The sequence below is a fragment of the Rhinichthys klamathensis genome, unplaced genomic scaffold, assembly GCF_029890125.1.
Source record: "Rhinichthys klamathensis goyatoka isolate OS25496 unplaced genomic scaffold, OSU_Roscu_1.1 h1tg000254l_1, whole genome shotgun sequence".
NCBI lineage: Eukaryota > Metazoa > Chordata > Actinopteri > Cypriniformes > Leuciscidae > Rhinichthys > Rhinichthys klamathensis.
The window spans coordinates 4,218,139-4,243,197 of NW_026606776.1; the positions used below are offsets into that span (position 1 = coordinate 4,218,139).

Genomic DNA, 25,059 nt, shown 5'->3' on the forward strand with positions numbered 1-25,059 from the left:
AAATAATTGCTGCTAAAAGTTCAGCTTTGATGTCATAGAAATAAATGACATTTTTAAATATATTATAATACAAAATAGTAATATTTTAAAATATTATTACAATTCAAAATGGCTGTTTTATTATATTTTTGATTATACAGCATAAGAGACTTTCAAAAACAGACAAAATCTTAGACTAAACTTTTGAACAGTAGTGTGTAGAACATAGTAGTATTTTGCAATGCAAAGTTCAAAAAGTACAATAGTTGCTATAAAAAACCTCTCTCATTGTTTATGGTTGAAAAGAGGTCATATTGATTTTAATACTGTACATCTCACAATATGCAATGAGTGTTATTTATTTTTATCTGCACGTCCAATGTTTGTGCGGGTCATTCGAAGGCAAAGTTTGAATTAGATTAAAGATGATCGTTTCAAATAGTGTGATTGTCTTAAAGTTTGTACAATTGCATTTTCTATAGTTTTGAAAAGCGTTACACAATTTGTGTCTAAGCAACTGAGAAAAGTAATCACATGTGTGGCTTTCTGAAATCCAGCTTCTTCAAAGACAAATTGCAACATATTTTACAGAATAAAAATGGTGATATTTGACACCAGAAAGGCTTCTTGTGACCTCACTAATTGTGTATCTGGTGCTCTTTATGACCATTGTAACTGAGAACAGAGCTCCCAGGCAGATGATCCGCCTCAAAAAGAGTCACTGCAGAGTGTATCAGTGGCGTCTGATCTGTCATGTGTGCTGGATAACTCTCCATCCCCCTGCAGCAAACATAAGGTGTTGTAAATACTTCATGAGCAATATGCCTCTTCAGAGGACACACGAGTGTTGCCTCTAACCGACAGAGACTTCATTGGCTGTCAGTATGAAAACCAGAGGGAGTTCACCGATATTAGTAGAGCAGATTCGCACATCAGAGAATGAACAAAGTAACAATCAACTACATTCAAGAGAGGAGGATATACAAGGGAAATCATTTATTTGCAGTCTTAGAAACAAGACTTTGAGTTAGATTAGCAGATGAAAAGTTTCTTGTATGTGGGTCAGGTAGTGTTTGTTTGGCAGCTCTCAAACTTGTCTTGACATACTTAAGTGAGTGAGTGAAGCAGAGATGAATGAGGTTAATTGGAACACTGCTCCATTGAGAGGCTCCGTTGGGAAAGAGGTATCGGGCCAGCGATGGTTCTGAATTCAGCAAGAAGCACGAGCAGAAACCGGTGCGATCTTGTGGAAATGGGAATCATTCATGGTAACGTGACATCAATGATGTAATGACTCTTATTTGTCGCAGTGGCTGACGTTTCCAAGATAGTGACATAAGAGTGAAAGACTTTCAAATTAATATTTGTCCAAAATATTCCATTTCAAAAAAATGTTTATTTACTCACCCTCAACATCCCGGCTAGTCTTTTCAATAAAATGAAAGTGAATGGGGGATTGGGTAGTTACAAAATGACAAAAAAAAGTAAATAAATAAAATAATTTTAAAAATAAACTACAGTAAAAGTAGTCCACAGCAAAGACTATAGAATATAACAAGACGCTTGTGTTACACAACACATCACTCATATTTGTTTTGAAAGGGGAAAAGTGCAAAATATGGCGGAATAAGTCCCGCCTTCTAAATAAGAGCCAATCGCCGATTGGCAAAGTCATCGTGTCACTGCAGTTGCGGTTAGAAGCTCTGGTTCCTATATAAAGAGTAAGATGCGTGCATCCACTGCGAATGCGCATTAGCTTGATCCAACCTGAAAATGTTTATTTTCTGGCATGATTCGAGCGTTTAGAAACAAAATTTATGAGACAGTTGTTGTCAGATTTCAAATATGAAATTTAATCGTGAGCTTGGCGAACAGTTTTGGAGAATTTGATGTTCAAAGAGATAGGAGCTGCACTTGCAAGCCCGAGAGGCGTTTCATAGATGGCCGCCGAGTGAAATTACTTGTCTTAAAGGGACTTTGCCCATAGTGACAACTGTAAAAGTAGTCCATTTTGAGTTCTGTACTTAGCTATCCTGGATACAATAATGAGAAAAGTAGATTTGTGATGCCCAATGTCCAATTCATGAAAGAGCACATTTTTTGAGAATATAGATTTCAGAATTTGATACCGTCAAATATATTGAAGCAGTTATATTCAACCAATCTGAATTATTATGAACCCGACAAGATTTTCAGTGAACTCACTTAAAGGTACACTATGCAATACATCATCAATCCTTCTTCCAAAAAATGTTTTTTTCTTACCCTGATAAACTATGGTAAGCCTATTATAAAGGTTTATATTTTAAACCTGTCGTAATGGTTTCGCGGAAAGTTGCGCACATACGTCACTGGCCTGTTAGTTGTCACAATGAGCGAGAAAGGTTGACATGGAGCAGATAAATCTCGAACCTCAAAGGAATCATCAGTTTTTGTTGTCTTAAACGACGAACAGAGGCGAGTCTGCTGGCCAAAAGAGAATGCTAAAGTCACAGAGCTCGTAATAAAACAAGAACCAACAGTGGCTTGGCTTTCAGAGATGGCCAAAACAGAGAGATTTGAAATGTTGTAAAAGCGACGAGGAGATGGTGTTTTTATTACTCAATAAGTGAATAAGATATTTTATTAAACAGATAAATTCTCTTACAGAATTCATTGTAAAGCATTATCTATTGTGAAGGGTCATTTCATTGTGGTTGTTGTAGCGCTGTGCTGGAATTTATTTTCAACTTCTTCAGCTAGTCAGCTTGAGACCATTTCCATCTAAACTGTTTATATCCCTTAAGCCAAGTATTGAATGTTTTATGAGAAGTATGATAAACATTCATCCGCACAGACATGGATAGCAGAAGCACAACCAAAATAATGTTCTTCCGCAAAATGCATGCAGTTTTGTTTTTTTAACTGCTAGAGGACCAAAAGTTACATAGTGTACCTTTAAACTTTGGTCTTTTCATCACACCGATATCATATGGCTTTTAAAGACATGGACTAGTTGCATGATATTTTTTTATGATGATTTTGCATGCTTTTTGAAAGCTCTAATCTCCATTCATTATTCAAAATTTCTCCTTTTGGGTTCCATAGAGAAAAAGCTATATTGGTTTGGAATAAATTACTTTTTCTGGGGTGACTATTACCAGTATTCTAACCGTGACATCCTAAAATTAGTGATTATGATTGTGTTCTGATCAGGAATTTTCAGTCCAGATCATTTTTCCTTGAGTATAAAGCAATGCCAAGCCACAGCCTGAGAATAAGAATAAGAAAAAGAAAAACCTAAATCTCATTTAGCCAATCCCAGTGACCTCTCTGAAAATCTCTTTGGAGGCCATAAGCCAATTATGCAATTAAATTAAGCATACACACACAATAGCCAAAAGCAAAGAACGGTTCAATAGGTGTCAGCAATTGGTTTATTAATACTTTCTTTCCTTCTGGCCATAAAGAAGAACACTGTACCTGCTTCTCTTTTGCCAGCTCTTCCTCCTCCCTCTCGACCTTTCTTCAGCACTGCCTTAAACATGGTATAATTCCCACTTTTACTGCGGTCTTTTGTTCCTGCAGAAACACAGGTATTGAAGAAGAGCACATTTAGAAACACAATGTATGGTAACTTATAGCAATTGTTAAAAGAAAAAGATATGGTCAATGCCACAATGCTTTGGGTGAGTAATTTAAACGAGTCACCAACAACTAGATAACACCAAGGAAAACAAAACTCGCTATTCATTTTATGTGTGTGAGTTGCCACCTTGTGACGGGAGGAATTGGTTGATGAAGTTCACATTCCACATCTAATTAACGCTCTGCTGCCTGGTCTATAAACAAATAAATAAAGAAACAGTGAGTGCCAGCACTACCCACACACTGTAAACTGTTGCACGCCACTCACTCACACAATCCATTAAATGTGAAATAAAAATACATTTAACAGCTCAAACTGAAGAAAAACTGAAAGACCTTAAGTAGGCAAGGAAAGGCCAGTTGCTATAAACCACTCAAAATAAGAGGGAAACTAGTGTGCCACTGTCCTTCATGAGTCCATTCCATGTGTCTACACGGCAGCTGTCCACACTGACACGTCTCTCAGACAATGGAAGGAAATACCAGCCCGTCTACCAAACCTCCACTTGATTCTAAAATAGCAGAATGGATCTGTCAGCTTATCGGAGTATCCAGGCCTGCAAGCTGCTCTCTCAGTACAGGCAGGTCTGAGAGGTGGACTACAACGCGATTTTTCAGGATCTTATGAAGTCATAATGTCACTCATTATCATAAATCACCACCCACGGAATACGCAAAAAAGGGACGAGGCCTGGATTAGAGAAGACAGTGTTGTCGCTATGTCAAAGAGACGTTTCCAAAACTAATTTGTTTGACCTTCCTAAGGCTGACGAACTTAGAGTGGTTAAAACTTATTTTGAACACTGTTCCTGAACATTAAAACCCAAACGTTTATCTGTGCATTACACATTTTATGGAGAACAGCTTGTTTTCTGATAGCTTAAGTAAGCTCTCGCTTTTGTGAGACGGTTCACCACTCCTTAGGAAAATTAGCCATGACTTTGTGATTGATTACTGTTTGTATTACCTTAGTTTTCCGACAAATATCACGATTAAATGGTGGATAACATTATATTTATATTATTCATGCCACTCTGAAACGTCCTGCGAAATCTGTGCTTGCAAAGTCCGTGCATGAAATCCGTTCTGCACGATTCTCTTGTTCATTAACATTGTCAGGGTCTGAATCAGACTTGAATTGGTTTGAAAGTTACGCCATAGTTAATTATTTACACTAGAGAAGAACTCGCTGCTATGGAGGGGCGGGACATTTCCCGAACACGCGCTAAGCGCTGCCAATCACAATACACTGGGCCAGCTAACCAATCACAGCAGTGACAGCACATTTCGTATTTCAGAAGGAGGGGCTTCATCGAAATTGGCGTGTTTGAGCCAGACTGGGGAGAAAGGAACTGCAATGTAAAATATATGAAAAATAATGTGTTTTTTGAACAATCAAGCATTAAAACATATTCCAGTACACCCCAAAAACAAAATCAAGAGTTCGTAAAAGGCCATAATAGGACCCCTTTAAAACTGTACTTGTCTAGTCAATGCTTTTAACGTCAAATTTATTTTTATACAGTGTGAAATCTCAAAACCTGAGATTAATTAATAACTTAAATAATAACCCAGGGTTATTATTGAATAAGTATGAACAGAAAGAGACACGGAACAACATGGTTTAAAAGTTAAAAAATGACCCTGGGGTAAATATGAAAAGCCCAAATGAGTGATGGACTGACTAATGCTTTGTTTTCTGTGATGTTCCAAAAAAAAAGGATTGTTTAAGCAGAAAAGAAGAAAAGAAAGAAAAAGAGTAGCAGTGCGCAACATGTTTTTGTGGGGAAATGACTTAGGGGCATTAAGAAATGGTTCTTCTGAGTGTTGGTTTGGGCTTAAAAACTGTCGCCATCAGCAAACGATTTTGCTGATTCCTTCCCTCAGCCACAGGACTGCAGTGCTAGCCATAACCAACCAGAAGCAACCAAATAAAAAAAGAACAAATGAGTGGAAATGAAACAATGCAATATACGGGAAACATATGAAATTATTCAAGAAGCATATTATTTCTTATAAATGATGCATCACAGTTGTGCACTTACACTACTATAATTTGTTTCAATTTTGGAGACAAACTCTGGAATTGATTAGATTGTGATCTGTTAATGTCAAAATGAATTGTCACCAAGCCTAAAAAGCAACTGGTTCAATGGATCAATACTAATTGCCTGGATTTAAAAGGAGCCACATCCTGTCGTTTAGAGACTTGGGTTTTGAAACACAAGCCTAAATGACATAATGAAAACCACATCACAGAAATTATGCATATCCAAAGACCATCTCATTTTCTCATCAACCATCATTTCCTCTCATCCTATACATATTAGGCACATATGCACCCCAGGAACATGAAGCAGAGTCACAAAACGCCTGGCTTCTTGTCAGGCCACATACTGTACAGATTTGCAGATGCACTGATGTCACAAAGATAATGTCACAACGAACTTCATCTGGATAGTGCTGGATACAAGGAAAACAGGCATTGTGTCTTACGGAGACAAAGCACATACAGGCAGAACTCTGAAAGAAGATCTAAACTTTTCACTCTTGTTTTATAATGCAAGTCTACGGGATGATTCACAACTAAAAGGATTATTACAAAAACCCTCAATTTTGTATAATAGTAGCTTTTTCATAGATGGATCATAAATATTGGCTAACAATTTACCGTCACAACTGATATCTATTTATGGTCGTTCTTCTTTTAAAGTCATTGATTTCGGTTTGAGAAGCTAAAAAAGACCCAACTAAATCATCCCTGCGCGTGACTAAAAATCTAATTACAGACTCCAGAAAAGCGCATTAGAACTTCACCAGTCTTGGAACCAAGCAACTGGAAAGCCCTGGTTTGACCACCGCTGGCCCTCCACCGTGAATAACGTTTTAAGTTGTACTTTCTAGTAATAGCAGGTTTCTGTGGGCCATGACTGCAGCCTAAATGTGAGTTTAATTGGATGAAAAAAGCTGAGATATATCAGAGGCTGGAGCGAAAATAGAGGATGACAAGAAATAAGGTGGCGACTTGGGTGGATACTGAGGGAAGAAAAGCAAAGCATGACTTAAATGTATAGAAAACAGAGAAAGCCATGCAATCAGAAAACACAAAACTACATTTAGTCGCATAATGCTGAGAGCTACAGTACATGACAATATAAAACAGATGAATGGGAGCCTTTAATTCAAAAGACACATTCAGAATCATATTTGTAGCGCAAATGAACGGACTCGTCTTAAGCGTTTCAGAATTGGCGGTGCTCGTTCACAGAGTGGGAAATGAGGACAGCTTTTTCGAAATGGGTTTTATGGCTGAAACCTAAGGGAAAATGGCCTTGTTTCCTTTTATGGACAATCTGGCCTAAATCTCTCCACTTTACCATTTGAATAAGACATGACGACACATGGGGGTCTTGTACAAATGTGCGGCATTCACATCAAAAGCCATCAAGCTTTTCAGGACTAACAAGAGCACATTTTTATCCAGAAGGTTACTGGTTTTGTGAGAAATTATGCAAGAACTAGTTTCCGTGATCCTCCAGCAGATCAGTGTCAGCATTCACTTTTTAGATTCATTTCCATGGTAAGCAGTAAAGGGGTAAATCTCACGAAGTGGTGTTTCTGCCTATTTTAAGATCATTTAGATCAGGGGTGTCCAAACTCTGTCCTGGAGGGCCACTGTCCTGCAGAGTTTAGTTCCAACTTGCCTCAACACACCTGCTTGTAAGTTTTTAGCATGCCTAATGACCTTCAAAAGCTAATCAAGACCATGTTTAGCTGTTTCAGGTGCGTTTAATTGGGGTTGGAGCTAAACTCTGCAGGACAGTGGCCCTCCAGGACCGAGTTTTTGGACACCCCTGATTTAGGGGCTGTTTACACCTGGCCACTTCATGCGTTTTCTGTGATCGGATAGCTATCCGATCGTGAAAAGACCATGTGTAAATGCCCTCCGAAACGCATTCGAGACGGATTTGAATCCGATCGCTCAAACCACATCAGGAGGTGGTCTGGGCCAACATGACATCATGACTTTGCGTAAACATACACGCCACTTTCAAGTCAAATGGCGTGTTATCTATACGCATTTTGAGCTATCCGCGTGTATGTCCACGCCGATACGAACCGTCATCTTTTGCGTGTATGTGTACGCCGTTAAATGTCCGAGTGATTCTGCGTACATGTGTACGCCGTTAATTGTCCGAGCGAAACAAAGCAAAATGTATATTTACATCTGTGGAGCAATATTTTTTTTCCTAGGATGGTAGGGGAAGACTCATAAATGGTATGCGACAGGTAGGTTTAGGGACGGGGTTGGGGTAGGTCATATATTATATACAGTAATGTAACGTTAACTCAACGGCGTTGATAAAGACGCTGAAAAGCGATTATGCGTGTTGATAGCACGCCAAAAATGGAAATACGAATTGGCGTGTCATACATACGCCATTTCATGAGATCAGTCTGTCTGGGCCGCATTCCAGACGAAACTGGACAAGTGTAAATGCATCTAGTGGTTGAAACCACATGTAAATTTTACTCCTCCCAAAAATGCTAAAAAAAATTACACGTGTGAGAGCGTGTTATAGGCTATATGTCATGTTATAGTCAGATATGACGACGCTACTGCGACACGCATCACCTCAGATGAGCAGCTGAGCGTCTATTCATCAAGCCAACGCGCCGCAAACTATCACAAATCAAAGTGTTAGTAAGTCTTAGACGCTGAACTAGGGTTGCCGCGGTGAGGAAAATTTCCCACCGGTTAATCGACGTGTCACAACACCGGTAATCCCGGTGTCACCGTGGGGGGCGGGGCGGGGGGGGTTAAATAGCTTTTAAATGCGTGCGCGTTATACTTTCACTTTCGAAATAAGCGTCAATTGGCAATTCAGCGTCAATTGCTTGAATGGACAAAAAAAAAAATACTCGGCTTGCTGATAATAAAACTTTTATTTATAGACAGAACTTTTATTAGCATAACGAACGAATAAAAATAACCCCATGCATAGGCTGAAAATCGTCAAACTGTGGGCCCAAACAAATAAGAACCATAAAACGTTTATTAACGAATAAGAAAATAAAACAGGCCTAAATAAATTACACATTCCGCCATTATCTTGCTTTTCTGTAATTTGACTCGTTCTCATCTCCACACGTGCTAAATGGAATCCTGATGCTTGCTGATCTGTGACGTGACTGGCTCTTGGCACGCACTGCGCAGTTCAGTTTTTAATTATATTGTATGCTCTCTTCTGAACTAAATAATTGATAATTATTATTTTTAATTAATTCAAATAAATATTTTAGCAAAAACGAATACTTTAAAAAAGTCAAGACATCGCGGTGTCACGGTGGGAAAGTGATGTCACCGGTGATGGGGCTTAAAACCGGTAACACCGTCAACACCGTCTATCGCGGCAAGCCTACGCTGAACACAATCATCTTCATTAAAAGTAAAGAAACGAAATGATCTTACTAGTTCTGTTAACGCTCTCTCTTATTGCTGTCTTTGATTTTGAAATTAGCTGATGATCAATAAAATGCAGCAATATCGGTTGCTTTCGGTGACGTGCACTACATTAAATCTGCAGCGGGAATTGAAGATCGGATTTATATCCGTTTTGCAAAAACTCATTTATGTGACCAGGTGTAAATGGAATCGTTTTGGTAAATCGATCATCAATGAACACCAATTAAACACCAAATAAAGTGGTAATAGATTGTGGCAAGTATACCCTTTCAGACCCCTATCTCATCAAGAATGCTAGTATATTGTTGCTATCGTGCGGAAACCTTGTATCTCCAAAAACGCCACTTTAAGAAATCGAAAAAAAAAAAACATTTGAAGTGTCATTATATTAATAACATATGACCAAAATCAGGTTGCGAATAGAGTTACGAGGTCTTGACCAGCAAATTTTGGACATATGCGTTTTGTCCGTCATTAGAACGGCCGCATTAGCGGCTGTAAGTGCATCGCATTATCTTTTTTTATCAACTTACATGCTATAAAGTTTACTGTACACTGTAAAAAAAGTTGCTGCCTTAAACATAGTTGATTGTATTTAAAAATGTAAGTAATTTCAACTTAAATTACATTAAACTGACTTAAAAAAAATAATTGAATCTTGTACAACTTAGTCAAAAATTGCTTAACTTATTTGAGTTAAAGCAATGTAAAAACTTGTCATAACTTATTGAAAGAAATAAAAATGACGAAACATGGAGATACAAGGTTACAGCCCGACAGCGACAATAAGCATTTGTTGTACTGCCTCAAATTGGTTTAAAATATGTTGTGAATTTTTTTTTTTTTTTTTACACCAATTAGGCTACTTTTCTTAAAAAATAATTGCAAAGATACCAGAGGCAGTACTGTAGAGAATTTCAGGGTAAAATTGCTCTCTGGGTGTCATCATGGTGACAATGTTCAATGACTAACCTAAACCTATACAGTAGATCTGATGATCTAACTGATTTGCTAGTACTTTAGACATCTGAAGTAGATTAAAACATTGCAAGGCAAATTTTCCAATTTCAGATCCCACTTCAATACAGCCACTAACCAAAGCTAAATCTTCCCGTCAACATACTGTGTGTTGAGTTGATGAAAAAGAGAAGGATGTTCAAAGGCGTAGTCTATTTGAATCTGTTTAGATGGCAGTGTAACAATCCACACTTCATTTCACTAGACACCCTGTGGACATTAACTAGCCCACCCTTTCAGTCCAGCTCTTTTTAGGTCAAACATTAGCTCATTCTCTCCTGCTGAGTTAAACACAGACAATTAAACTATTAGTCTGCCATAAAAACACTAGAGCGACTTTAGCAGCAGCAGGACTGTGCAAGCCTCCATTAATGAGTAAACATGGGAAATGCTCTAAAGGTGTAGAAAGGGATATGGAAAGCTAGTGTTCATGACGTCCAAACAAGTACTAAAACGGAGAGCGTGTATCACTCACTAGATCGCTTCTGCAACTCAGAGGGAATTACTGATTAAATTAGCAGTTCTTGGGATTTGATGATTTTTCCAGTCATAACTACTTCTGTGGCACTCTCTCTTCAGCTGCCAGAATTCCTGTACGAAAACAACCATCCCTTTTCATTTTATTACGACTTTGCAAGTCGCTGGCTTCTGAGGAACTATAGAAGACATTAGGGCTTGCATAGACTAGTCGGGTAGTCGACTACTTTAACCACTAATCGTGCTGTCGGAAGCCATAAAGTACTCGAGTGAGAATAACCATTCAACGCACTTGTTTTTCTTAACGCAAACCATGACCCCGACCAAAGGGAATGAGGCAGGAGGATGATGACAGTGAACAGAAATTTGTCTTATTCTATTATAAACTACTTTAAACCAGTTGAGTAAAGATCTAAGTGATGCGAGTACAGATCTGTTATTGTTTTTAATGTTGAAGACCTGTGAGATGATTATGTGCAATAGTACCTTGTCCTCTAGGCTAACTAAAATGAATTGTATTAATATATTTATGCACATATTGTTCAATGTCAAATGTCAACGTCGGATGTTAAAGTTAGATAATGTTGCTTGTCAAATTACAACGCGTTATATACATAATTAAACCAGTTATTGTAATTAATTTTACAATATTCGTGCATAATACATAATACACAACTATTGGGCTGACAATTAATTAACACTTGTCGACACAAACCATGACTTTTTTTTGTCTTTTTTTTAAACAGTGACATACTCTAACTCAGGTATTGCTTTGACAAGTAGTCGACTAGGAGAAATGGGTAGTCATGCAACCCTTGGAAGACATCCAGTAATGAATGTCCAAAACAGCGAAGCAATTAAGTTCTTATTCAAAATATCACAACCATAACAAGAATTATAAAGTTCATACAAAATACAGAGCAAATCAAGTTATTTTTGATTGAACAATTTTTTTTGTATCTTTCAGCATTAAAGAGTTCGTTCACCCCAAAATGAAAATTCTGTCATTATTTACTCACCCTCATCTTGTTCCAAACCCGTAAAACTTCCGTTCATCTTCGGAACACAAATCAAGATCTTTTTGACGAAATCCGAGAGCTTTCTGACCCCCGATAGACTACAACGTTATTACCACTCTCAAGGCCCAGAAAGGTAGTAAAGACATCATTAAAATAGTCCATGTGACTACAGTGGTTCAACCTTAAGCGACGAGAATACTTTGTGCGCAAAAAACAAACAAAAATAACGACCTTATTCAACAATTTCTTCTCATCTATGTCAGTCTCTGACACAGTTCACGTGAGCACCACGATGCATGCGTGTGATGCTGACGCAGGAGCCGGCCAGTACTGAGCCAGCTTTCTGACGTAGAACCCGGAAGCGCTGCACTGTTTACAATGTGAACAGCGTCAGAGACTGACATGCAAGAGAAGAAATTGTTGAATAAAGTCGTTTTTTTTTTTGGTTTGTTTTTGCACACAAAGACTATTCTCGTCGCTTCATAAAATTAAAGTTGAACCACTGTAGTCACAAAGACTAATTTTAAAATGACTTTACTACCTTTTTGGACCTTGAAATTTTCATTTTTGTGTGAACTATCCCTTTATTTTTATCTTTCTTAAAGTGTCATAACTTGTAAGCAAGGAATATACAAAGCCACAGCAGAGGTGAATCGCAACATTACAAATTTAAAAAAAAGAAGAAAAAAAGAAAGACAAACACAAAGGTGCAACACTGTACTGGCTAGTGAGGGAAAGAACTACAATCCCATGAAGCACTGCAAATGCCAATTGAATTAAACTAATCTAAAATCTTTTTAAAGCAGCTGATTCTATCTGTAGAAATAGCTACCGGTACTTTAATTCATTCCTGCAAGCTCTTTTGGCACAATTTGCTCGCCGAGACTCTAATTTAGGAATCTTCTGTACAGAATCATGGGTAATGTAGCACAGTTAGTGAAATAACGCTAACAGATAGATTCGAGAAAAGCATATGCCATCAATTATCAGCCTTGAAGCTCACAAGAGGTTTATAAGGTTTATAAGTTATTGTTAAGGAGGATCAATTTCCCTAAGGAGAATTTTTTTTACTCCCGACTGTACTGGACTGTTGCACATAGCCAACAAATATCCTAAATAAAGATGGCACACATTATTGCAAATATCGTGACCTTTTTCATAAAGCTGTCATGGAAACAACAGTGCTAGGAATGCTCACAGTGAAAGTACAAGACACTGAAGGAACAGAAGTATTAAGCTATGGGATAAGGACAATATCTTCTTTCACGAAAACCCACAAGGCATGTGGTCCATGCTCTTGATTTAGCAAAATTCAATATAATTTGATAAGGTTCAATAGAGCGTGCAACAACAGATTCAGTGATCAGAACAATGGCAGCAAGCTTCAAAAATGAAATCCTACTCTGCTTACCACAAGTGATCTGATTACTTTTCAGGCCGAGGGCAGCAATAACAGAAGTCTACTGAACTGAAAACATGAACTAACTGAATCAAGAGGGCTTTAGGGTACAGTGTGGAAGAGAGACATGAAATGCAAGGTTTTAATGACAAACATGCATGGAGGAAAGGTTCAGCTGACCTTTACAAATGCAAGAACAAACACATTCCATTACTTTGTCAAAACTAGTATGTGTGTGTGTGTGTTTGTACACACCTGTTCAGTGTCAGTTGGCTCATGACCCTGGCTGGAAAGTCTCAGGTACATGACATTTTTTCTCAAAAAGAGCATGTGTGTAAAGAGGAAACTAAACTTTCAAGTGGCTTTTCAGGCTTCAAGTGTTGATTTAAAGGTCCAAAGTTCCTGACCGTAAGTATTTGCCACTCAAAATATCCACATGTGATGCCTAACTCTTTTCCATAGCTATATTGTGTGGCTCAAAATTTTTCATTAGCCTAAAGTTTCAAAGAAAGAGTTTCAAGAAAGCAGCTGTCACATACTTAGTGTGCAAAATAAGGGGGGGGGGGGGGGGGGGGTGCCTTGTATGGTTGAGCAAAATAAAGATCAACAAACCAATATTAATCAGGATAATAAATTACTGAACTATTTTGTGTAGAAATTATGATTAGTGTTGCACGTGAGAAACAGAAACATCACAGCATGACAGACCACTCAATCACTGGTAAACTTAATCTATTCAACAAAAGACGCTTATAAAACAACTTTGAAGTAAATAACACAACTGGTAAGCAACATGCTCTGAAACGCGAACGTTTGACATTAACACGAACGCTGCAGAATTTTTCCAGAGTCTCTATGTAGCGACTTCACGAGACCAAAAAACTTGCAACGGTTGTCAGATTTAACTTTGTTTCGTGTACACAGATGTTCCAGAATTAAAGCTTGTAGGAAACTTACCTGTTTTAAGAGAGATACCACGCAGACTCTGCCACACACACGCGTTTCTCGCTCAGAATCATGACTGGAGTGAGTGAGTGAGTGAGTGAGTGAAGGAGCGCATTCCATCAACTCCTCCCTCTCTCGATTCCCTCAATCAGTCAGTCTGAAGAAACTGACGCACCTCCCGCCTCTCTGAGTGGGGAACGTGACAAAACTTTCTTTCCTTAGAGCGAATTTCAGTATTTTTTGGAAAAAATATAAAATCCTATTTAGGATGTGAAATCATGCCTCCATCAAATATCTCAAACTCACGTTCACAAGATGACAATAATCATTATCATCAGAATTAACTGAACTGACTGAATATTCATTTCATAAAATAATTGTAATACTTTTTAATAAATAATTTTAATTGTAAACTTTTTTAAATATTTAATCATTTCATACGATTTCCTATACGTACTCTTTATTAATATAAAATAAAAAAATCCTTTAATTATTTACATAATTTTCCAGAAGGTTTTGGTTCTGAAAACAGCAATGGTTTTCACTTTATGATATCTTATCATAAATCATCATATCAATTTGTTACTTATAGCTAAATTTAGTATACATAAATATAAATTTATTTATAATTTTAAAGGCAAAAGTTCAACAATATAAAAACAATATTAAGTTTGAAAACCAAGAAAGCTGTAAAAACATTTTCATGTTTTTATTTAACTTATATTATTTATTATTATTATTTATTTCAATCTTTTGATTTATTTAATTATTTTGTTGTTTATCCTAATATCCCCTGCCTGTATTTGTAAAGTAGTTCGTTTGTCTCACTTAAAAAATTTTTGGCCTGTTAGATAAAAAAAAAAAAAACACCAAGTTAACCCTCATGCTAGTTAAAAATTCTCACTGATACAATGGGCAACTTTAGCTTTTTAATTTCAGTCAGGTTCCAAACTATTCATTATCTTACTTACTATTGTCTAAATATCAAATCAAGTTATGAATAAAAAAAGTTCATGAGCATGACCAAAGCATATTTTTGAAAGTCCGGTTTACGCTTAGATACTTACATTACACCAAAATTGTAGTACTTTTTCAATTTATCATGATTGACCCTTTTGTTTTCATACAGATACAGTGAAGCAGAAATAATAAATCTGTGCCGACAGTAAAAGCTCAACAGGGAACAAGAAAATAAATATAGCTACTGATAATGATCAGGGGTTTCATTCCGTCAAACCACTAGTCCATCCATAATACCCATCCTGTCCCATCTAGTGATATAGTACTGCGTTCCTGTGCAGTATTTTCGACTCTTTGGCGTCCCCGTGTGTCTATCGGTGGAACAGCTTTCTAATTAAAAGGATAGTTTACCCAAAAATGAGGATTCTGTCATCATTTACTCACCCTCATGTTGTTCTTAACCTGTATGAATTTCTTTCTTCTGCTTAACACAGAAGAAGATATTTGGAAGAATGTTGGTAACCAGACAGTTTGTGGTAGCCATTGACTTCCATAGTATTTTTTTTTCATACTATGGAAGTCAATGGCTACCGTCAACTGTCTGGTTTACCAACATTCTTCAAAATATCTTCTTCTGTGTTCAGCAGAAGAAAGAAATTCATACAGGTTTAGAACAACATGAGGGTGAGTAAATGATGACAGAATCCTCATATTTTGGGTAAACTATCCTTTTAATTAGAAAGCTGTTCCACCGATAGACACACGGGGACGCCAAAGAGTCGAAAATACTGCACAGGAACGCAGTACTATATCACTAGATGGGACAGGATGGGTATTATGGATGGACTAGTGGTTTGACGGAATGAAACCCCTGATCATTATCAGTAGCTATATTTATTTTCTTGTCAAAACTAGTATGTGTGTGTGTGTGTGTGTGTGTGTGTGTGTACACACCTGTTCAGTGTCAGTTGGCTCATGACCCTGGCTGGAAAGTCTCAGGTACATCACATTTTTTCTCAATTTCTCAATATTTAATACATATATATTGGTGCTGTTAGAATGCATTAACACAATTTGTAGTGTGAAAAACACCTGAAAATAAAATTGAATTGTAGCTTCTTATGGTAGAGAAATAAACAACATAATCCAACATCAAATATAAAAAAACAAATGTCATCTTTATTACATCTAAATATTCTGATAGTAATAACTTTTGCCTCCATAAGGTCTCTTACATATACACACAGTTCTACATAGCGATTTATCATGGCACAGTTTTTTGTGCTTAGTAGCACAGATCACGGTAGTACAATAAACTGACGTAGTTGTGCAAGACTCCATGGAACATACATTAATCTTTACATTAAGTAGGCTACAGCAATGAGATCAGACAAAATGACGTTTTTGTTTCAATTGCACAGAACATTATTAGTGTTTATCTTCTTTTTTTTTTACACTGCTATTATTTCTTTAGACTTAGACTTTAGAATTAGACTTTTCAGCCAATATGTAATTTAGTTACACCTTTTCATTTTGCTCAAAAACTGGGGTGACTATAATACATGCCATTAAAAAAAAAACATGAAAAATTAAATCATAAAAAGATGGTTCAAGTTCTCAGTAAATCAGACCTTAAACACGTGTTGCTGTTTAAAAACAGCAGATACTGAAAAGTAAATCTTTGGCTCACACTCAATCCCGGATTAAATTCAAGTTAATTTAATAATGGAGCATTTAATGTCATCTATTCTCACACACACTTTCCCACTCACACCCACACAAATGAAAATGAATGTCGCTGCACCGGACACACAAAACAAATTAAATTTGTTGAATGAAAATGAACCAGTCACTTCAAATGCAACAGCTTGTCCATACAACAGTCTTGGAATCCACTGATCCAGATATGTCTTAAGGAGTGACACGTCCTTGTTATATTCTATCTATGGCTACACGTTACATGAACAATTACGCACAAACGTACATGCCTACACCCATGAGTCAGGTGAGGCCGGGTAGGGCTGAGTTCTGTATGAAGGCCTGCGTGTGGTGGAGTAGAAGTCCACGTAGTTGGTATTGGGTTTGAGCACCTGCCTCTCGCTCACCACGGGATAACGGACCGGCTCGTCCAGGTAGGCATCCTCGTAGCCCATCGGAGACGACAGGTACATTCCAAAAGTGTCATAGGTGCTTTGATTTGAGTCATCTGGGTAGTAGAGCCGGCCATGCTGAAAGAAGAGACAAAATGAGTGCCTTTTGTGTTCATCATTTACATAAATCATTTATATGAATAAACAGTGACAACAAATAACTTTTTCTAAACATAATCTAGTGTCTCTTTCCTCACAAGGTGCTTTATTTGCCTGTTATATTTATTAAACGTTTGTATTATATATATATATATATATATATATATATATATATAAAAAAATATAAAAAACAAGGAGATAATTAAGTCTCTCTAAGTTTCAGGGTTATGTTCCAACACTTACCCTCATAGTTATCCCATTCAATGACATAAAAAGTCATCTAAAATATCTCCTCTTTTTACATCACTTTATCTTATATTTTGCTAGGTTGGTCAGTAGATGATCTTAATTTGGTAACCCTGTTTCAGTTACTTTTTTTTACAGTAAACAACTAAAAAGCTAACTTATTGTAGAAATATCAGCATTAAGGCCTTTTCACACCTACATAAAAGTTGAATTTTCACATACAATAAGTTTGTTCAGACAGGCTGAATGAAAAATTCATGTTCTCTCTCTGACATTAGGAGGCACTAGGGATGGGACGATTACCGGTTTCACGGTAAACCACGATAAAATGTTCTGACGGTTAGTATTATCGTTTAAAATTTAATTATCATTAAAACCGCGATTCATTAAAAATCCGATTATCGCGATTTTAATAACTCTCTATAAATCCTGTCCAGCCAGCAACAGCCTGACGCAGGCGCAATGTTTTTTTTTTATTGTTCACAAAATGTTGTTTTGAGTTGAAATATTAAGACATGAAGCTTCCGCGAAGAAAAGTTCGCAGCAAGTGGCTTTGAGCCAAAGACGAACGAACAACTTCAAACCAGACTATTATTAAGAGTGACATTTTAAGGGATAGTAATGTATAGATTAATTGTACACTTGTTACACCGATTTTATTTTTACCACATAATTACGGGGACATATTGAATTGAGATTAATGTTTTAAATCTTACCCGTTTATAAATCCATTTTGTACAGCGTACAAAACAATCGTCCAGACAAGATGATCACAACAATATTATCAAACTCGGTAAACAATAAATCAACTCTGATTTAATTTTCAATACAATCAAAAACGGTAACGTTAGACGCAAGGCGGCAAGTTGTATTTGAATGAAACAAGAGCGCGCGCGCGTCCGTTGTGATACATGGATGTGCGCGCTGTGCAATAATGCGTTGCTATTGATGACGGGCATTATAAAAAAGGAAATGGCACAGAATAGAATCTTGTTTAAAAAACTGCATAGAGCTGCTTATTTGTTGTTTGTTGATTTTCAAATATAAAACTTGTTGAAATGTTTTCAGTGTGAGCATCAGTTCTTTTTTGAACACTTTCATCTCATTTTAACAAAACCGTGATATTGATAATCACGATAATTTTGGACACTATAATCGTGATATGAAATTTTCATACCGTCCCATCCCTAGGAGGCACTTATAAAAAAAGCAGAAATACCCTGGTTACGGAAACTTTCCGTTTCTGACAACGTCGTAGTTTTATGTAACAGCAGCAGCTCTTGACATGTGACCAATAGCGCGAATCTTATTGGCTGCCAGAATTTTTAGAACACGACTTTAATTGCATTGACGGCATCCGAATGTTCGTGTCAGTCTGAACAGACACACTGATGTCAGCTTGTTCAAATAAAAAAATGTTGCACCGAATATTCATCTTAATGAGATCTTTAAACTCTAATAAACATCTTAAAGTGTCACGATTTAAAGCTCAAAGCTAGTAACAGCTTGTAAAATATTAAATAAATAACTGTAAAACTATTACTTTTTTAATGTTTTGTACATCCAAATATATATTCATATTTATTCATTTAGTTTGAGATGGCACAATGCAATTTATGAGCATTTAGAATAAGAGATAAATATTTAAAATCGTAAAAAAATTCGACATTTTACCTTATAAAATATTTAAAAACTTTATATACGGTACCAGTTTCATACATTAAACATTAAACTCAGATGCTTGGTTTATTTGTGGTCAAGAAAAAAAGCCAAAGGATTATGTAAACTTCATCTGCTGGGATTAGACGCATTAAATCTACATCAATGGATATCATTTGAAGAGGGCATATGGCATCTGGGCTCAGCTGGCTTCAGATTTAGCAATTTCTTCTTTTGTTCTGTGAGGCGAGCAAGAGTTAAACTCACCTGTGACCTGTGGGACTCCTCCGCTGAAGGAGAGGGATAGGAACTGATGAAATAGGCTGACTGCTTTCCAGACCCTAAACACATACAAACACAAATATTAAAACATCTCAATAAATGCTTGTATAGTTATGACCATCCATATTATCTAATAATTTGATGTTTAAACGAGCTATATTTTAAATAAGAGTACAGTCTGTTGTGAAGCTCTATTTTTTGTGAAGCACAGTTAGGGCGGAGAGCAGGGCTGAGGGTTAGATGGGCGGAATCGGTTCAACAGCCCAACAGACCTAATGAAGACCTCACTCACACTGAACCCACATTCTGAATCACAGACACATCATCAGACCCTCCAGGTTGAAGTACCACCAATCAATGAAGAGTAACTACGGAGGTCAAGTGCTCTTAAATGAATGACCATTATGACTTCCGACCAGACAGGGAAGTAAAACTGATTGCTCTATTAGTTGAAGAGTCCCGCTTCTAATTCACAGACAGATCTGTTGTTTTTCAAGATATATCATTACCAACTATGCTGCATATTTCTGAATTAAACAAAATATTCAGAAAGAAAGACTTCATTTCATCCACTGGGACTTGACAAGGATCATGAGGGGAGAAACTTAAGATTATTAGTTAATATTGTTTTTCCCTGACTGCACACTCTTGGCCACACCAGTAGAAAAGTCATTTCAGGGGCAGAAAATTCTAATACATTTTAATGGAACATTACAAAAGCCTTTTTTCTTTCAAATACTATAAAGTGTACATAATAAGAATGTGGGTATTTGCCTGTTAAGAAGTGACCAGAAAACTTTATGAAAGCTCACCTGTATATTGACTTGTGTTTCTGTTGGCGTCTCCATAATAATTATGAAGTTGCATAGATGACTGGGTCCGCCGCTGATTTAAACGATGACCTCGAATACCCAACATGGCCGGGGAAGAGGTGGCACTGCCTCCTAAATGTGTGGGGGACAAAATTAAATATCCATTGTCAATTAATCATTTCAGAGTGCAAAGAACAAATAAGAAAATAAAAATAAAACGACCAAATAATAATATTAATATCAGCCTATAGAAGCAGTGAGTCATTTCCCTGTAGCTTCTACAGAATTACAATCAGACTCACCTGATTGGATAACAGGTGACATCTGTACGTTGCTGGTTGGCAGAGTAGGTTGGGAACGGTAGCGGTCTCGTTCCAGTGTTGACACTGGAGTTATGAAGTGATTCTGGTTCCATCCATCCTGATGAATCACAGAACACAGAGGCCCTGTTTACACCTACTATTATTATACATCTCAGGTGATCCAATCACAAGTGGTAAGCAGACAGAGGATTTTTTATTTATTTAATTCTATTTCAAGTAATTTTGATGATCGTATTGTTGTTTTCTTCTAGGTTTAAAACTGTTATTGTAGTGCAATGGTGGATTTACAAGTATTATGATTAAGCAATTGTTCGCCTTTTTTCCACAAGGCATTAGTGTACTATAAATTATATAAAGCATTTTCACTTGCATTGCCTCCAAATGTGGTTTGAGTCATCAAATCGGAGCTTTTAAGACACTGTTAAAACTACAACATTAGCTGCATTTTCCTAATCAGTATTTTTGTCTTGTTTTCCAGTTAAATATCTAAACATCTAAAACAATATGCATTTTATTGAATAGTTTAAAGTAATATGTTTCTTGTTTTAAACATAAATTCAACTAAATTGAGTCAAGTTTATGTTTAAAAACAAGAAAAATTATTTCTAAATGGGTTGCCAAAAATTAAAAACTTCAAGACATTGTCTGAAGCTAATTGTTCTTAAGTAAATGTGTGTTGTTTTAAGGATATTTAGATTTTTTTTTTTACTGAAAAGCAAGACAAAAATACTGATTATTAACATTTTTGCTGTGTACAGTTGCATTTATTGTAGGAGTGTTCAGCATGTGTACTGAACTAAGTCTACAGTCAAACTCCCAAGTTTCCCCTAGGATGGAACAATAATGTTTATATCGATATACTTCGACATTGTGAACACATCTGAAAAATAACAAAGGACACAGAGTGAGCTGCTGCCAGATAAGTGCACAATCCAAGTCGCCTTAAACATGAGATGTGCTTTATATTAAGCGCTTCTAACTAAATCATAAACCTACATGGCTTGCCCTACTGTCAGATGTGTGTTGAGACGCGTTTTCCTCAGAGCGCGACTTGCATCTTACAGTTGTATATTTACCACGCAAATATTTCCATTTCACAAAAAGGATTACGAGTCTACATGAACGAGTGCCGGCGTGCGCATGCATGTCAAATAAACAAAGGACATTAGAATGGAAGCGCAATAATTCTAACCTAGTTTGCATTCAAAGTGTAAACACTTCAAATCTCTTCCCCCAATCACAACAGCACCATAAACTGCAGTGTATGTTGATGCCAGTTGCCGAAATCCTGACAGATTTTTTTTGGTAATTTAAAGACAGACATAGCTTGTTCAGTAAACCACTTTAAACAAAAATGGTCTGTTTTCCCCCTGCTGTACCAAAAAAACATACCAAACCACTTCAAAACTGAGGTACGTAGCAAACCGTCATTTTTATGTACCCTTACACCCCTGATTTATCGCTGTACACTTTTGATCGGATCCTACAAAATGGATTTCATGAGAAAATCATGAGAACATCAGGGTCCCTACTAGGGGTGTAAATCGGACAGTTAATCACGATACGATATCGATTCTCTCAGCCAGCGATACGATATTTGCCGATACCTAAAAAAATTCTACGATGCGATTACGATTAGATTAGATTCAGGGCTATATCGATCGATTAATCGATATTTAGATATTATGTGCCAAGTGTACACAACCAGTTATGTTTATTAACTCGCAATACATCCAAAAAATCGAAAAATATTGCTGAAAATTGCGCACCCTCTCCCAATTGGGACATTTACAAGTTGTTTGTTGCAAGTAAAAAAAAAAACATGATATATAAAAATGAACAAGAACGGAGTTCTTTCAAATCTGTTTTTGAAAATGAACTCTTCTGTTATATTAAAGTTCATTGAAAGGATTTTTATATATATATATATATATATATATATTTGTGTGGCAAAAGCAGATAACTCCACATTTCATGTTTCAGAGTTAAACAAAGCCAAGTATTTGCTATGATATATAATAAATAGGGCTGGGCAAGTTAACGCGTTATTATCGCGTTAACGCATTTATTAATTAATGCCGATAATTTTTTTATCGCACGTTAGCGCAGTTTTTTTTATTTTGAAAGTCCATTGCACACTGGCTCTGAATAGGACATAGGCCTACAGTCAAACCATGGATCACAGGAGGGGTGGGATGTTGGTCAGCCAGCAAATAACCCACCCAAACAAGCAGTGGAGGGGCTTCGGCAGGTTCTCTCAGGTGAACAGAAAGGGAGACAGCGCTCCGCGAGTGAATGACAGGCGCTCTATGGATAGTAACCATGGCAACGGCTTCTGTGCGCTACGCAGCTGTAGTCTTTTTAACTTAAATTAAAATTATACATAACTTTACCTGATGTGCCTGCGTGTAGTTTAGCGGGGATGCTCTGCAATGTTAATTCCCTTCTGTTGATGTCCTGATAACTATTTAAATATTGGAAACTCACAAACAGCGAGCCGAGGATCAGTCTCTCTTCCAATGATTTGTAGCCTACTGCGCGTCGTGTACAAAAAGTTATAGACAATCAAAGTCCTTTTAGACAATTCAACTTCGGCAACGGGCGGGCGCGGGCGCGTGAGGCGAGCGCGTGAGGCGAGCTTGACCGCAACAGTTTCACAGAACGCACCCGTTTGTCGCTGCACCTGTGCTCGACCACTTCACCTCACTCTAAAAGGCTGATTTATACTTCTGCGTCGGACTTACGCTATACACTACGCGTTGGTTGGTTTTACTTCTGCGTCGTTGTCCGCGTTGACACGCAATTACACATGCAGAGGGAGCATGTGAAACCCGTGGAGCGGTTCTAGCAATCGCAGCGCTTGCGGTACGCGTAGAATTGACGCGTTGTTACATTTTTGGAGAGGTGCACGTCAGGGTACGACATAAGTTTGACGCAGAAGTATAAATTGGGCTTTACCTCTGTTTAATGCAATCTTAGTGTATGAGGGAAACCATGGCATGACCAAACCTAAGCTACTATCAGAGAAGTAACGTTGGTCGACTTATATCTCATGACCTCTGACTACATAGACTGTTTCTGCTGCTAAAAGACACCTGTTGATACCTGTTAAGAAAAAAAACAAGAAAACTGGACTCGTTTTAACAAGCTAGATAAAAGGTAATGCCCTGGCAGTGGGAAATAGCTTTGTTTTAATATTTGATTTGATTACATTAATGTTTAAGTTGAGATTTACAATAAATATTTTTTTGCTGTGTAAAGGGAATACTGCTGGTATAAAGCACCTTATTTGTTTAAAGTTTTTGCAAACCACATGTTATTACACTTTTGCGTATATAGCAGTACATTTAAATCAAAAGTGAGTAATACACTACTTTAGAATTCATTATTAAAGTTTGCGCGTAACAATGCGATTAATCGCAATTAAAAATTTTAATCGTTGCCCAGCACTAATAATAAAACACTTGGTTAATCTGTAACGTTAATCTCCTCAGCTGACATAGACGCCTGTCAAACTTTGTTGTTGTGATTAACGTACACGCAATACAGAGAGCTTTTCACTCACCACTAAACGTGCTGTTTTAGCAAGATTCCGTGAAAAAGTTTCAGCTTTTATTTTACTTTTACACCCCGAAGAAGATATCACAGGTTCATCAAGTTCACTGAAATCCATCCTCGATCACTTTTAGTCAGCTTTGACGAAACTCCTCTCAGCTAGCGCGTCTTTTCAAAGTGACAAGCAGCCTTGTCACCTGACCTGAATACTGCGCACTGATTTGCTAAAACAGACTTTTCGGGGCTTGTCGTTTCTGCTGTAAAACATGAACTCGTGATGACAGTGGAAAATACCGGCTTTTGTGACAAAGGGTTCAGTCAATCTTGTCAGGCGTCTATTTCAGCGGAGAAAAGTTACGCGAGGATGTGGAGTGCATGAAAATAAAGGTACCGTACATCGATATTTTATGTGTGGTATCGATGCATCAAAACGTTAGACGTTTGATCGATGCATTGATCCATACCAATGAAGTGTTACACCCCTAGTTCCTAACCCCAGCAATGGTTGAGAACATGTACCTTTTTGTAGAAGGTACGCAGATCTCTGTACTGCCACAGAGTGTTTAACACCTGAGCCGCCGCCTTGACCACCTTCATGGAGTACCTGCAACAGAGAACAAGAGCTCAAACATTCTTGCCCGCACTAGGAGGTCCAAAGAAAGCATAGAGGCTCTCTCTCTCTCTCTTTTTTTTTTTTTTTTTTTTATCATATTAAATGTACTTTTGATTTTTAGGTTATGAAATGGTGCACCAACGCCAATAAATACAAAGCTGGTGTGCACATCCCAAACACCCAAATTGGGCTCAGGTGCAGGACAACTAAGTGAAATAAACAAAATAAAGAAGTGTGAAGTCCGCACACTGAAAAATACTGCTCCAAAAGAGATTTATTAAATATTATGGCCTGCTAGTCTGAAATGAGCCGCTATGGGGCTGCGCATATCTCCAGTTCTGATGTTACTACGATGTTCACTAATACGAGTACGTAATTGTCTAAATGTTTTACCCATGTATGCAAGATAAATCACATGAGTGGAAGCACA

The 25,059-nt window shown here is 37.2% G+C and overlaps 2 protein-coding genes across 6 annotated transcripts in view; both read right to left on the bottom strand.

Moving 5' to 3' along the window:
- Positions 1–14,028, bottom strand: part of tanc1a (tetratricopeptide repeat, ankyrin repeat and coiled-coil containing 1a) — an 87,719-nt gene extending 73,691 nt beyond the window's left edge. For all 4 annotated transcript variants that reach the window (XM_056266812.1, XM_056266810.1, XM_056266811.1 and 1 more), the window contains exons 1-2: positions 13,943–14,028; positions 3,442–3,540 (exon numbers count right to left, since the gene is read on the bottom strand). In XM_056266812.1, the coding sequence (XP_056122787.1) occupies positions 3,442–3,505 (64 nt within the window). In that variant the 5' untranslated portion in view covers positions 3,506–3,540; positions 13,943–14,028. The remainder of the gene's footprint in view (positions 1–3,441; positions 3,541–13,942) is intronic.
- A 2,021-nt stretch (positions 14,029–16,049) lies between these two features.
- Positions 16,050–25,059, bottom strand: part of pkp4 (plakophilin 4) — a 41,262-nt gene continuing 32,252 nt past the window's right edge. For both annotated transcript variants that reach the window (XM_056266795.1, XM_056266796.1), the window contains 5 exons: positions 24,536–24,620; positions 20,441–20,558; positions 20,139–20,270; positions 19,312–19,385; positions 16,050–17,118 (listed from right to left, as the gene is read on the bottom strand). In XM_056266795.1, the coding sequence (XP_056122770.1) occupies positions 16,879–17,118; positions 19,312–19,385; positions 20,139–20,270; positions 20,441–20,558; positions 24,536–24,620 (649 nt within the window). In that variant the 3' untranslated portion in view covers positions 16,050–16,878. The remainder of the gene's footprint in view (positions 17,119–19,311; positions 19,386–20,138; positions 20,271–20,440; positions 20,559–24,535; positions 24,621–25,059) is intronic.